This window comes from Athene cunicularia (genome assembly GCF_003259725.1).
Source record: "Athene cunicularia isolate RWA chromosome 1 unlocalized genomic scaffold, athCun1 chr1_part1, whole genome shotgun sequence".
Classification (NCBI taxonomy): Eukaryota; Metazoa; Chordata; class Aves; order Strigiformes; family Strigidae; genus Athene; species Athene cunicularia.
Window position 1 is genome coordinate 83075744 of NW_020799091.1, and position 15963 is coordinate 83091706.

The 15963-nt window shown below is 37.2% G+C and overlaps 1 protein-coding gene across 2 annotated transcripts in view; it reads right to left on the bottom strand.

Moving 5' to 3' along the window:
• The window catches only part of RPS6KA3 (ribosomal protein S6 kinase A3), a 65083-nt gene extending 59317 nt beyond the window's left edge, over window positions 1-5766 (bottom strand). For both annotated transcript variants that reach the window (XM_026844927.1, XM_026844917.1), the window contains exon 1: window positions 5714-5766. In XM_026844927.1, coding sequence (XP_026700728.1) covers window positions 5714-5743 — 30 coding nt within the window. In that variant the 5' untranslated portion in view covers window positions 5744-5766. The remainder of the gene's footprint in view (window positions 1-5713) is intronic.
• Window positions 5767-15963: the final 10197 nt, after the last annotated feature.

Consider the following 15963-nt stretch of genomic DNA (forward strand, 5'->3'; position numbering starts at 1 on the left):
CCCACGGGCTGCAGGTGGAGATCTGCTCCTGCGTTCACCTCCGTGGGTGCAGGGGCCCAGCCTGCCCCGCCATGGGCTGCCCCACGGGCTGCAGGGGAGGGAATCTCTGCTCCAGAGCCTGGAGCACCTCCTGCCCTCCTCCTTCCCCGACCTCGGGCTCTGCAGAGCTGTTGCTCTCACATACTCTCCCTTCTCTCTCCGGCTGCAATTGCTGTCATTCAGCAGCTTTTCCCCCTGCTTCTTTCTCCGTTACCCCAGAGGCGCTACCACCGTTGCTGATGGGCTCGGCCTTGTCCAGTGGCGGGTCCGTCTTGGAGCCGGCGGCATTGGCTCTGTCGGACACAGGGGAAGCTGCTCGCAGCTTCTCACAGAGGGCACCCCTGTAGCCCCCTGCTACCAAAGCCCTGCCATGCAAACCCAATACATTACTACATATAATTGACTGATCGAGTTGAGTACTTTGACGAAGAGACGATATTGCTCACATGCTTCAAATTATTTTTCTAACATATCTTAAAGCCTTTTCTAAGGTCATGCTTTCCTTATAAATTCTTCTATTAAAACACTATTTGGCAAGACGAAGGTCATAATTTTCATCTCTCCTGACTGACAACAGTTGTTTTATTTAAATTCTACTAGAGAAAAATAAATGAAAGATTTTTAACTACTGACTTTTCTTTGCAAGCATTTCTTATGCTACTTTTTGACTACTCATTAATTACAGTCTTAGTTATCATAGTTATATATATTTTTAATAGGAAGATTACAGTTACTGAGATTGAGTTTGTCATCATCCAGATTGTATATTTTTATATACTGCTTTATGCTTTCAGAGAATCAACTAGGTTGGAAAGGACCTTGAAGATCATCTAGTCCAACCGTTAACCTAGCACTGACAGTTCCCAACTACACCATATCCCTCAGCACTATGTCGATCTATTTAATTCTATGTATGCTTTAATTCTGTTTATTTTAGTGTAGAATTTTGTTTAAAGTTTTACCAAAGCATACAAGAATTCAAGTGTACTAATATTACCCAACTATCTTCATTGGAGAGAGGGTTTACTTTTTCATCCCAATTGTTTGAGCCTGAATAGGTTCCACTCTTGCCTGTACTGAAAAAAGTAATCTTCAGTCCTTGCACCTTACCAAAAAGAAATATTCGTGAGTTTTCCTGCAATTTACAAAGTATTACTGAAAACAGCTTTTCACAAATTCCTGGAATCTAATATTTCTGTATGTTTAATAATTATATTTAAGCTAATAGAGTGCAGTAATACATCAGTAGTATTGTTTTTACAGTTAAATTGAATCCAGGTAAGAGAACATAACAAAGACAGCACATGATATGCTTTTCACATATATACAAAATGGGAAGCTACTCTCTGGACTAGCTGTAGTTTCTGGTTAGCTTTAACTAGTAGAGCATGCATCATGATTCCAAGAGCTGAAAACAATTTGCTCAGTTGATTTACTCAATCTCTATGGACACAGAAATACAGAAAGCAATGGCAGACAGCACGCATGAGAAAGGTATCACATAAAAGGCTTTAAATAGCTTCCCCTCTTTCAGTAATGTTCACTTCAGCTTTCACACTAGGTCAAGCTTCAGCCAGTTCTTTCCTTGTTCTTACATTTATTTCCTGTTGGACCTGGATCATTTATGAGACACATCACATAAAAAAAAAATCTTGACAGCAAGCTATAAAGTCAGATATAATCAATATATTCATTCTAATAAAAACTAGACTACTGAATGATTCTTCTTTTACAAGTAGCAAGATTTTGAACCATACAGCATCTTGGACTCCTCAGAAACAGGTATGTACCATCACAGCTCCTGCTTTTCTTAAAACAAACTACCAAATTTGAATCCAAGCAATGCAACTCAGACTCTCTGGTCAATTAACTTTACTTTTGATCAGGAGGGATGTAATAAAATGAAATATTTTTTTTTATATGCAGAATACTAGACAGACTTCCTACGTAGATAGGACTGTGTTTGTCTTTAGCAGTTATTTTAAAAGTATCTGATTTGCATTATCAGCACACTATCCAAACATTTAACACAGCAAAAGGATGTAGTATTTCAAGTTTTAACCTTCTGTCTCCACAGAAATATGGCAACTGTCTTAAAATTGCATACCTTACAAAAAATTTTGCCTTCTTACCTGATGTCCTAGCCCTGTTCATTCTACTGTTCTCAGTTACAGCTGAGAAATTGCATAAATTGTCAGTGACCATGTGAGTGTTCTAAGTCCGTTTCAGTGCAAAGTTAAACAGAAGAACTTCAGAAGAGAGTTTCAGTCTTTATCTTGCACCAAAACAGATATGAAGCACTGAAAGAATATCACATGACAGCTGAAGTAGTATTTTATTAGCTGACAGACAGCAAAGGCTAGCTTCCAGTTATAACTGACTGAGCAGCCATGGTAATTTTTTGTTTAAAAAAAATAGATTATTTTACATCACTACCGGCAACCTTTTACTCAACACAAACTAAAAATAAATGCAAAACAAGTTCCTAAAACACTGGTCTGAGGCATTAAAAAGCTAACACAATCTTAATCAAGTAGCTCAAGCATAACAGAAAGAATATTAGAGAAATGTTTTAATTTTTTGATAATCATATTGTGCTAAAATACATTGCTCCCAAAAAAAGCAGCAATTTGGAAGTGTCTGAAGAAGTTAGAGGAAACCACTTGTAAATAATTCTGCATGCTCCAGTGTGGACTCTCCACAAGCTATAGCTTTCTTCAGGGCACATCTACCTGCTCTGGCATGATATCTGCTCCACCATTAACCTTCATGGGTGCAGGGGCACAGCCTGCCTCAGGCACCTGGAGCACCTCCTCCCCCTCCTTCTCTCCTGACCTTGGTGCCTGCAGGGCTGTTTCTCTCACACTTTTTCATTCCTTACTCTCACAGCTGCTCTGCAGTGTTTCTTACCCTTTTGTAAACATGGTATCACAGAGGCACACCACCAGTGTCATTGATGGGCTCATCTTTGGCCAGTGGTGGGTCCATTTTGGAGCTGGCTGGAACTGGCTCTGTCCTACACAGTGGGGCAGCCCCCAACCTCTTCCCATAGAGGTCACTCCCCCTCTCCTCTAACAAAACCTTGCCACGTAAACCCAATACGATAGACAAAGAATATAATTTTAGCAGATAAACACAAAACAAAAAAGCTCATCAGAAGAAGGTGAAGTTAGACTCAAAACAAGGAAATAATCATCAAGCAGTGCTGCTAGTCAGAATAAATTAACCAAACCAAAACTGAACACTTTCCCAAAAAGAGATGTTCTAGTTCAAACAAGAATTCAAGCAAGCACTGTAGTCTATGCTATGAGGAATATTAGAACAAATTATATCCTTATGGCATTGCCTTTTAACCACACAAATATTGTTTGTTTCTTACTCTTCAATACTGCACTACCTCAGAGTCACCTGTCACCACTTGCCTTGTTTCTCCAGCCCATGTTAAAGACAGCAGAACCTTGCATGCTATGAGGATGAAGCAAAAGCAGTTATATAGTGCAGGCTTTTAATCTAATGTTCATATCAGTTTAAGAGCTATATCTATTACTGGTATGTTTGAAGACAAGCTTGGAAACAGCAGCTCCACTCATTAGCTAAACTGGCTCTGTCCAGAACTTCAGCATAAACTGCTACAGCGTTGCAATTAAATCCACACTGCATAGATGGAAACAGCTTTGATCATCTAAACACAAGCTGAAGTCTGCACAACACGCAATAGCAGCATATGAACCCTGAACTCCAATGAAACGTGCAGTTCCAAAACTTCTGTTTTATTGGCAAGGTCATTTATCACCAGGCTTAACAGTCAGCTAGAACTCTCTAACAGAAAACTACAGGTAAACACTGAAGCTGCCTTCATGACTGAGAAAAAGTCACAGGCATCACACTAAGAAACCTGAACTCATTGGTATCTTCACATTATGAAATTTTGTGAACTGCAAGTTTGACATGAAGGAACTTAAATTATCAATGAAGCTTCCTGACTGATCTTCTCTTCAGAAGCAACTTCTACTTTCAAAAAGCCTGGGTTAAGAATTCCTTTGGTTAATACCTCTCAATAACTAAAGCAATGGAAACTACAGTTTCACAATCCTTGCTTGCCCTGGATCTTCCCCTGAAAGACTATTGAAAGTTGAAAGCAGAAAGGAATAGGAGGTATGAGATTTTGGAATTTCTAGGTAGCTGAAATTAAAAAAAAATATTTTTTTAAATGTTATGTGGAAGGGAGAAAAAATAAGATAGATACTTGTTTTGCTGTGTTCACTTGGGAGTCTCAAGCCCAGAGTGACCACTTTACTCCTATGTGTGCTTCACAGTGCATTAGTTCAGCGCTTACTGTCTGGATGTGATTTACAGCAAACACTCAAGATCTACATTAATAGTTCAGCATCACTATTAAAATTTCACTAAGCATGTTTCAGCATTTAGCATCTTATCTGAGGCAGGAAAGGGGTCTTAAGGTGCCATCTAAATTGATAGCTACAGCTATCATCTTCGAGTATCTCCACGAACATTTCTGGTGCCATTAGCTTTGTCAGCTCTGAACCTATGAACAGAAAGAAGCTCTCTTTCACTTCAATTTAGCCAGATTAGCATCACAAGAGGAAAGCTGGAATCCACATCAACAGAGGAAAGATTTAAGAAACCCCTGGGCCTCAATGGACTACCTTTGCTGTTCTTGAATGTACTCCAACGTGACACATCTAAACTTTTCAACTGGAAGCCCAGGAAGAGGACCTAAAACTTTGTATCTTGGGTTCTCGGTTCTATGGAGAAAGGGAATATAAAGAATCTTCTACGATAATTAATATTTATTATGCAAAAAGTCTAGTTTTACACAGGTCAATAAGGAAAATATGAAATGACCAATGCTAACAAAAAGGCACAAAAAGATACTGCCAAGAAATCTTATGACAGTATAGAAAAACAAAGGTGATAGTTGCCGTTACATGCTGCATATCAAAATAGAAGGGGAAAAGCTATGGTGTACACTGTCACACTGAAAGAGTCATATTTCATACAGTAAGCACACATGCGTCTGCAACTGAATCTGTGTGGAATTTAACCATGACAGAATCCTTTGCTACGACACAACTACAACTGAAATCTTAACTATTAATAAAGCATATTTTGGAACTCATAAATGTAAAATATTTGCACCTATGCACTGACTAACAGAAGCCAATGGAAGTGCTTTGCTCACTGGCACTAGGAAAAGTGGACAGTAAAAAAGAACTACATGTTTTTAATGTCTGCTTAGCTAAGAAAAGAGGAGTTGAACCTCCCTCCCTATTCAGGAATGCTATAACTCGACACATCTTACTATCAAACCTTCTCACTCCCCAACGCAATTATAATTTCTATCACATTCAGCTTTGTGCTTCCCACAGAAAAGCCTACCTCATACTAAAAATACTAGGGAGAGCCTGTATCATACAAAAATACTAGGGAAAGCAAAAAAGTTCACCAGAACTAACAGTTGGATACAGAACCAGAAAGAATCAGAATCAGTAAGAAAGAATGTGTCTCAAAAATATTAGGATCTTAGATTATACCTCATGTCTAATAAACCTAAACAACAAAAAAATAGTGGCAAACAGCCCGCAAATTAAGTGATATTTGTTCTGCTGCAATACTGTACTACCTATCTTTATTATAACCATCTTTTACTCACTGTTTGTGGGTTGATATCATCTTCTCCCATAGGTTCATCCACAATTTGCTGTCCATTCTGTAAAAAACAGACACAGCAAGTTACTAGAATGCTGAATCCAAGTACAGAAATAACTATATTGCAGATCTGCTTTTATAGTATGCTACTGTACAGGATCAAGTGTTCTCCATATTCTATAAAAAAAAAAGTCATTGAAAAATAAACACAGAAGACTGCATATTCTTGGCACGTAATGCCACTCTTGTTTTGATACTCATGTATTATCAAACTGAATGAAGTCACAGAGAGAAAGAGATAAAACCATCTGGCATTTGAAGCCTTACTACTACACAGCTAGACATTATCTTCCACTACAACTTCTTCAAGAGTTAAACCTGATCAAGACTGAACAGCAAAAAAGCCACAACAAAGAACAGATGAACATGTGCTTTCTAAAAGCAAGACTTTATGTAGCATGTCAGTTGTTACTCTACCATGACTAATTCAAGGACATTTATAACTACAGTACAGCCTTATAAAAGCTACGAACTTCATTATCCAGTATTTACTACTTTCTATACTTTTCTAAGGACCATTCTAACAAGTCATCCAGAAATAGGCTTTTGAATGAGAAATTTAGCCATAGAGTTTAAAAAAGGTTAAATACCCTGTTGGTCAACAAATGCTTTATTTTCCTTGTCAGTGATACTATACTTGAAGACACTTTAAGAGACATTTTTCCCAAAAAGACTTGCTTACACAACAAGCATGAATATTAGCAAGTTATAAGCAAATAAATAAATAAATAAACAAATAAATGTGCTCCCAAAGTTATGGTATGGGTTATTAATTCTTTGTTCTGTTTAACAGAATTTCAATATGATTTTAGAAACAATTGAAAAACTATTAAAAATGGTTACATTTCCCATTACCACTGGAGGCAGAATTTAAGTTCATTTGTGCATTGTTTCCCTAGAGGGCACAAAGCTTAATGAATCTATTTTTCAGAACAAAATCTACCTAAAGTTACATGCATGTATGGATAAATATTTTCTAGATGTTAGAAAGTTAATAAAAACTGCTCAGAGATTCAGAGATTTTAGCTTCATTCTACACCTTCCCTCCCACAGTTCAGTCTTTCAGCAGACTTCCAGTATGGAACCTTTCTAGCATTTTTCTGTAACAACTTTTGATTAATATAGTCTTCCAGCTTGCACAGGGCTGGAGGAGAATCTTTTATATGAAGTGACAGATGTCACTGATGTGAAGTAACCACTTATGAATTAAACTTTCAAATATTCCAAACACACTGAATGTTCCATCTCAGATGATTACCAGCTCTCTACCAAGTTTTGTCCTGTGCATTTTTTTTCTAAAAGATGCAGCTGGATAAAGCTAAATTATGACAATTATAGGTTGCCAAAATATGACACATGCTTTTTGTTTTTTTTAAAGGGGGTGAAGAAGGAAGGGAAGAAGGTTGGGCTTCTGATTGTCTCTCCAGTGCTGAGTTCTGGTACATGGTAGCACTGCCATTTTCTCATCTTAACTGGCTTCAGGAAGATACTAGAGACTTCTGGTATGATTCTAGTCTACTCTAGAAGTCATCTTTCCATGATGGAGGACTAGAAAGAAATGAGCTTCACATGTTGTAGGTTACTATGGAGGTGAATATAATCTTTATAAACTCTCTCAATTATGGGAAGTCAGTACAAACCACTAGTTGTACAGCTAACAGTAATTTTATAAGATGATGCTCTAAAAAACTTAAATTGCCCTCACTGTAGCATCTTTCACTTATAGTGTACAGGCAGCTAATATCCTTCCTTAAGATACATTAAACGTTGAAATTTTTAAAGCCCATAAAAAACCCAGCTTAGCTAAGTAAAAGAAATTAGTATTTTTAATAAAGCCTGTTTACAAGGAAGCATATTGTGTCTACATATATCATTACCATCGAGGCCACAAGTCATATACTTTCCCTTTTCTGAAATCTACAGCATATATTTAAATTAAATTAACATTTGTATTTTAGCTACACACCTGTATATTCTGTTCATGCAACAAGGCAGCTTCCAAACTACCTTGGCAATATGAAAAAATGAAAAGAAAAACATTAGAACAAATAAGTCAATTGACTTTAGCCAAGAAGGAGAAGTCTATAATGTCCTAACATCTAATGGTGGCTAAACTCCGAGGCTCAAAATACTGCAATTTGTGTATCAACTGCCTCCACATGCAGATTTTCAGAAACAATCATTAGGATAAATAATAATATACATTAACTGCAGATTAAATAAGAATTTACTACACGGTAAGCTTTGAGACTTCCCATTTATTATTTTAAGTCAACAAAAATGTAGTTGAAAGTACAATACACTATCCGAAACTCGAGACAAGCCTGTCTTTGAAGACAAAAAGGCGAGATCAAACTCTGTTTTTAAAAAGGCTCTAATCTTTAACCTCACTGCCATTTTCAACAGTTTATCAGCCTACCAGAAAAAAACAAAACAAAAACAAAACAGCAAACTTTCCCAACACAAATGAACTATTTTGTACAATCTGCTTTTCCTGTTTAATCCTGCATTGCTTTCAGTTACTCTTCAGTTGAAATCAAGCAATGCATTCCAAACACACTTCTTAGAACTAGGAACAAACTCAAGAAATCAGCATGTGCGCCACGCGGTCATGTCTGAGCCAGATCACTGGATTAGCAAGATCTTTTTAAATAGGTCTACCCAAGCAATGATTATGCTAAAGGAATCACTGGATGGTAGAACCAGTTTTTCTCAGAACAGTCTGAGCCATGTAAGGTAAAGAAGAATATGTATATAAGATTTAAGGTTTGCTGGTATAAGATACTATTTAATGTAAACCAGCTGTGTATTCAGAAAGCCTGCAAAGTGTACTGCTTTTCTAATGAGTTAAAATGTAAAGCCAAAGGGTTCCTATTGGAACTGGCAATATTTAAACCACTGTAGAGCAAGAAGGTCAGCAGCATGCTTAAGAGGTGAGCGAATGAAATAGGTTCCGTTTTGCTGGGTGTAAACTCTCTCTAGTATTTAACTAGAGCCAAGGACATGTCTCAATGACATAACCGATTGGGACTAGATATAACAGTCTAATGAATACAGAACAAGAGAAGGCTGAATATATCTTTCAAATGTACAGACTGGTCTAATACAAAAGACAGAGACTCTAGACCTTCATTATTCCTCAGCTGCACACCTCCCTTTGTGGGACACTAAGCAACCAGAATGGATCAAGGATCTGGTTACTTCCCATACTCTGGCTCCAAAAGTAAAACATATTTCAGATGATCATACGAGAGAACTATAAGAAAAAGAACAGAAAAGGTCCATAGAAGCTTTCTACTTACACCTAAACACATCAGGAATCAGTTTACACCATGGAAGGAGGGTGCACATCCCTTATAAAGGTAACCTACAAAATACTCTTCCAACTCACTCAAACTCCACTTCCTGTTCTGTTTTCCAGTGGAAACAGTCATGTTAAGTTAGCTACAAATTTGACTCCCCAAAGCCACATTTCACTAAACTAGTAGAAATGAATACTTAAACACAGTTGTGTTCCAGCAGTTTTGCTGAAGGCACATGGACATGAACACAAAGAGATCCTACAGGCTCCCTAGCCAAGCATAAAGCAGACCAACATCAGGGAATTTGCATCAGGCAGTTGGTATGTGAATGTCATCCATATGAACTGACAGAACCTCTGACACAAAAGTCCATCAACTACAAAACAGGAAATCAACCACCAATATTTCTAGCAATCAAAATTTACAGGTTTAAACACAACGAACTCTTAGGATATAATCAAGTACTTGATTTTCCTGGCAAAAAGACAGTTTAAAGAAGGCTTTTTTTGTGTTTTGTTTTGGTTTTGTTTGTTTTGAGTTTCTTGGGTTTGTTTTGGTTTTATTTTTAAATTCAGATTATTTTACTTCTTGACCATAAATAACTGCACTGGAAGGGACCAAGAGGTATTAAGTAGTGGCATATATTTGGGTATTAGTATTGAGAAAATACAATTATACTACATCCTTTGTAAGAAAGGAGTATATCAAGAAATGTAGCCCACATCCCACCCACAATCAATTTATCACTTTTTTTGTAAAGTAGGGAATATCCTGCTCTCTACACATGACAAGTCTATATTGATCTACAGTCTTAATGTCACTTTTTTAAAAAAAAATTATGATTCCAACATTTACTGTAAGAGATCCAATTCATCTCAGAAGTCTGGCAAAATTGTACTATCTTGGGCACCTGCACAATAAGCCTAATGCTATTCCCATCTATCCTGCTTAGCACTGGACCCACATGGGTAATCTTGTATGTAAAATATACTATATCTAGCATTCATAACAGCAACTTATCAACTTGGTGCAGAATATCTAATTTTGTACCCATCATTCTCATCACAGTTTTTTTTTTTTTTTTACAGGTATTTAAACTGTATTAATTAAAATATTAAGTAGACAAATCATTATGTTTCCAGTAGTGCTTATTTTTTCCTATTTTTCCCATTAGTTTCATCAATAATCACCGAATCACAGAATCACAGAATAGTTTGGGTTGGAAGGGACCTTAAAGATCATCTAGTGCCAAACTCCCTGCCACTGGCAGGGACACCTTCCATCAGACCAGGTTGCTCAAAGCCCCATCCAACCTGGCCTTGAACACTTCCACATCCGCTGCTATACCCAAGTCCTTCTCCCCAGGGCTACACTCAATCCACTCATTGCCCAGTGCTTGGGACTTGCCCTTGGCCTTGCTGAACTTCATGTACCAAGTAGTCCATCTATCAAATCCACATCTCTCCAATTGAGAGACAAGGACGTCACGTGGGACAGTGTTCAAAGTTTTGCACAAAACCAGGTAGATGATGTCAGTTGCTCTTTCCTTATCTGCCAGCACTGTAACCCATCTGTAGAAGGCCACTGAATTTGTCAGGCACAATTTGCCCTTAGTGAAGCCATGCTGGCTGTCACCAGCCACCTCTTTATTTTTCATGTGCCCTAGCATAGTTTCCAGGAGGATCCACTCCATGGTCTTGCCAAGCACAGAAGTGAGACTGACTGACCTGTAGTTCCCTGGGTCTTCCTTTTTTCTCTTTTTAAAAATGGGGGTTACATTTCTCCTTTACCAGTCAGCAGGAACTTTACCAGACTGCCACTTCTCAAATATGATGGATAGTGGTTTAGCCACTTCACCTGCCAGTTCCCTCAGGACCTGTGGATGCATCTCATCAGGTATCATGGACTTGTGCACCTTCAGGTTCCTTAGATGGTCTCAGACCTGATCATCTCCTATACTGGGTTGTTCTTCATTCTCCCAGTCCCTGCCTTTGCCTTCTGCATCTTGGACAGTGTGGCTGGAGTCCTTGACAGTGAAGATTGAGGCAAAAAAGTTGTAAAGTCTCTCAGCCTTCTCCATATCGCAGGCAACAAGATCTCCCATTTCCTTCTGGAGAGGGCCAACACATTCCCTAGTCTTCATTTTGTCACCAACATAAGAGCTTTTTTTGTTGCCCTTGACATCCCTCACCAGATTTAATTCTATCCGGGCTTTGGCCTTCCTAACCTGATCCCTGGCTGCTCAGACAATTTCTCTGTATTCCTCCCAGGCTACCTGTCCTTGCTCCTACCCTCTAGACTTTTCTGTCTTTGAGCTTGTCCAGGAGCTCCTTGCTCATCATACAGGCCTCCTGGCATTTTTACCTGACTTCCCTTTGTTGGGATGCATTGGTCCTGAGCTTGGAGGATATATTATTACAGACAGTATATACTTGAAGTTTCTAGATTTAGTTTAGTATCTCCATTCTCACAATCTATTTGCAAACAAAAGTTCTTCTAATTTGGACTTACCTTGCTGAACTTTACATTCTTTCCTACAGTTTAACAGAATTTTTTTTCTGAAGGACATAAATTTGTCTCCAAAGCTTATTCAATATTAGACATCACCAAATATCTTCTTCCACCCCCAAAAGATCTCTGCTTTGCATTTAGACTATCGCTAGACTATTCTGGGATTTTAAGTATCCTCTCTGCCGACTATGCGTCAGTTATTTTAACACCCCTTATGAAATTGATACCAGTTATAGCTTTTGGTGTAACTCTTTTGCAATTAACCTCAACATTTCCTAATTATTAATATTGGGTTTGAGCATGTAAGTTAGCAACCAGTCTTTATACCATTAACAAAGTTCAGTATATTATATAACTATTGACTTTTCCATGTAATTGGTGCCTTTTAGCAGAAACATACCCCCCAATTATGATATAATTTAAGAAGTGTTATATTCTTAGACTTAAAAACTGTACAAATCAAGAATTATGAACTGTGTATCAGTGCAGCATGATATTTTGAGTACACAAATAAGCAGACAAGACATCTGAATCACACCATTTAAAAATCATTATCTAGGAGTTTTAACATGCCAATGAGTAACATAGGTGATGATTTAACTATGCTTTGGAATTATAATTTAAATAAATTACCTGGATAAGTCTGAAGTTTGTCCAAAGTAATTCCTAGTTTTCAGCTACCGAGACTTCCAGACTTACCTAATAACCTTTAAACAGTTATGGGATGTAATAAAAAACATTTTATTCCCCCTTTACATCTTCTGAAATAAAGTTTAGGATACCAAAAATAAATATTTCAAAACACACAAGAATTTTTGGTATTATTTAATCATTAAAACACTGGCCATATATAGATCTGTGCATTTACACTCTGGTGTTTTCAAGGGACTCTCAACTGACAGATAAAGCTCAAGAACTGTGTGATCCTTGAATTGAGTAAAGCTGTAGCAATGCTTCTGGCTTATTTCAGAGCAGCACAGAAAACAGTATCCCCACTGAAACATTCATAACAAATTTACTGTTAGTGACACAAGGCGCTGCATGGAACTACATTCAGTAAAAACCTTTCAAACTGTACATGCTCAAACTTGCTATTCTAAGCAGCAATGATCTACTCTGAGAAAAAATTCATAGGTCCACTGAAAAATAGTTGAAAATAGACTGAGAGGACCTTGAGAGGTCATCCAGTCTATCTCAGTGCACCAAGGCATGATCAGCTATTCCTATAATGTTGCTCACAAGATGTTTATTTCTAACCCCTCCTTAAATCTTCAGTAATGCAGTTTTCCAAATCTGTTCCAGTGCTTAACTAAAATATAAGGCTTTAATAGGATCTGAATTAATTACTTGTGCCCTAACTCCTGAGCTGTGAAGACACACAGATTTGAAGCACTTACCTAAATCCTGACCTGATTAAAACTTATTATATGTAAATAGCAGAAATGAGCTATCATCTTAGACTTCTTTAGCTGTTCTCTCATAGCAGGTATTCAATACATTTTGCATATACTGTTAAAATAGCACACTCGAGTATTAAAAACTCCTTACTTTTTTTTTTTTGTTGAAAAATCAAAGAACTTTATTTTTATGAAACATAAAATTACTGCAAGTACTTCTTTTATATAAATCTTTGTTACTTCAAGTTCCAGTAATTCCACATAATTTATTCTAAACTTTATTGACTAAGGTGACTGACTTCTTCCTTTTCTGAGTATTAAAAGAAACAGCAGGACATTGAAACTTGCCTCTCTGTAGACAATCAACCTCAGATATAAGCCATTAATATGCAAATCATTTAGATACAAAGACAAACTTCCTTAAGTTAGGATACTTGGGCAACTTTAACTATGTGATTTTGTAAGCCTTATCTACTTTACACTACCACCTTCTTATCTGACTCAATAGCATAGTTTAACAACACAGAAAAGCAGCTCCCTTTCCTCCACTGCAGTGCCTTGCCTTGGCACTGGCAAATGTCCAGCCCTATGCCAAGTCAGGTCAGAAAAGGAAACTAAAAAGACATTTAAGCTTTCAGTGAGTTTAATTCTCTGAATTAACTCAACTTAAAGTCAGACAAATGGCATTGCATTATCCAAGACCCTAGACATATAGTACCAACCACTTTCTGTAGCTAAAACAAGCTCCAAATTGTGTATGTTTATTTGTTCAAGGAAAAAAAAGGGGGTAGGGAAGTGAAGTTTTCATTTAATTCCTTATCTGAATAGGTGGTAAATTATTACACTTAACACATCAATTCAGCAGCATTTGTAAAGAAAAAACAACATCACATCACCTATGCTCCAAAGAGGAAGAAGAAACACACATGTAGAAATCCCTTACTTCAATATGTCCAACCACTGCTGCACATATGAAAATAAAAGAAATTCCTTCTCTGCTCATAGACATTATCCTAGGAGTGACTCTAGCACCTGACAGCACACAAATCTCATTAAGACGACTATATTTGCATGAGAAGCAGGTACGTTTTGTGATCACTGCCTTATGCAGTGCCAGGCCTATTGAAATGCCCTGCACCTGCCTGAGCCCCTTCAAAACAGGACCAGGGCACACACATGGAAGTACGTGCCATGTCCTTCCCCCCGTGAGTCAGGAGCAGCCGACAGGCACAGCAAGGCTGCGTGCTGCAATTCCTTACAAAGCAGACACGGGAATCTCTTTGCATGATAAATTACAAAGGTTGAAATTTAATACTGAAGTCAACTAAAGCATTACTCATTTATGGTTATTTTGTCATTTAGCTGTTTTAATAAATTCTACTAAGGAGAGAGACCAAGCTATGGAGCAACTTCACTCTTTCCTAAAATTCACGATTTCCAAGGTGACTATACAACAAATGTCAAATGCTGGAAGACAGGAGGAGAAAGACTCCCCATTAAGTAAAAAAAAAAAAAAAAAAAAAAAAAAATGTTTAATTTTGGAAATCATATTATATAAGGAATAATACAAATAATATTCATCATGGTCTGACTACATCCTGAAATCACCACCTTTTGAGCTTGCAGGACAAAGAAGATTTTATTTTTCAAAGCTGTGGTTTGCTGGACCAATATACCATTTCTTCACAATAAAATACCATTGCATCATATCTTCTGTATATACTTAATCATGTCTAATAAATTAATGCTTGAAATTAAATGTTAAATGGAAATTTAATTAATTAAATTAGGTTAAATGGAGGCTTAGAAATTGTGTTAGAAAACAGACCAAGATAATAATAATAATGTATTTAGAAGACACTTGCTACTTTTTACACAACTGAATTGCTTCACTAAAAAAAAAAAAAAAAAAAAAAAAAAAAAAAAAAAAAGCACATTTCCTCCAAAAAGAGTTAAGTGGAGCGTTAAGCATACCACAGGGGGTTCCTTGCATCAAAGCGAACATATGGTAACTGTTACTGATAAGAAGGAGCTAGCAGTAACTTTGTGGTTGAGCCACTGGAGTAGGTCCCTGGAAATCAGTGTTCACTTCCTAGCTCTAGAACAGACCTCACAAATGATGCTAGATGGGGTCACTAAACTGTTGAGCTACATTTTCCCATCTGTTACACAGGATTTCCCCCCACCCTTCTATTTTCAATGGGTGATACATTTAATCTTATTTCAGAGACTAAGGAGAGAATAAGTAGCACCATATCATGTATGCAAGCATACAGCACAATACTTGCAATAATCAACCACACTTCAGTTTGTCTAAAAAGTCCCTGAAGATACTCTAATCTATCCAGTTTTACTGATTAAATTATTCCCCTCTGTGAAAGTCACAAAGACTGAAAAAACAATTACAAGGTTATACTCTTGCCTGAAAATCTGCTTAGAAGTTTCATTACTGGAATACAGTAATTACGAATTATAATTTTCAAAAAACTGAAACACAATCCCCCCTCTCTCCAACCAAACAACCTAAAACTGGTATCTTGAATGATACCAGTTCATAGATCTGCCAACTGCCAAGATCAATCAACTCATAAAGCTAATATTTTTGATGTACAGAAATAAACACCCACCTTAGTCTGTGTATCGTTGTGAATCAAAGTTGAGCATTTGAAATTACAAACAACTACAGTTAGCGTGACAGATCACAATCAATTCAAAGACAACAGACACGCCTTTAAACATGTCAGTCTGCTTACATCTACTTTGTGTTAGATGTTCCAGCTGTGGCAAGAAATATTATGTATGCTATAAGGAACAAAACAATAACAAGCTAAGAACTGCCGATGTCATACTAACAGAACAATTCAAGAAGTCAAACTTATCACCTTCCATGAGGAAATCAAGAGCTGCAGAGTGCACACAATACTGCACAAAGGTACTGAATTCAGTAGAGTGAAGCATCTGCCCACTTGCACCCCACCCAACTG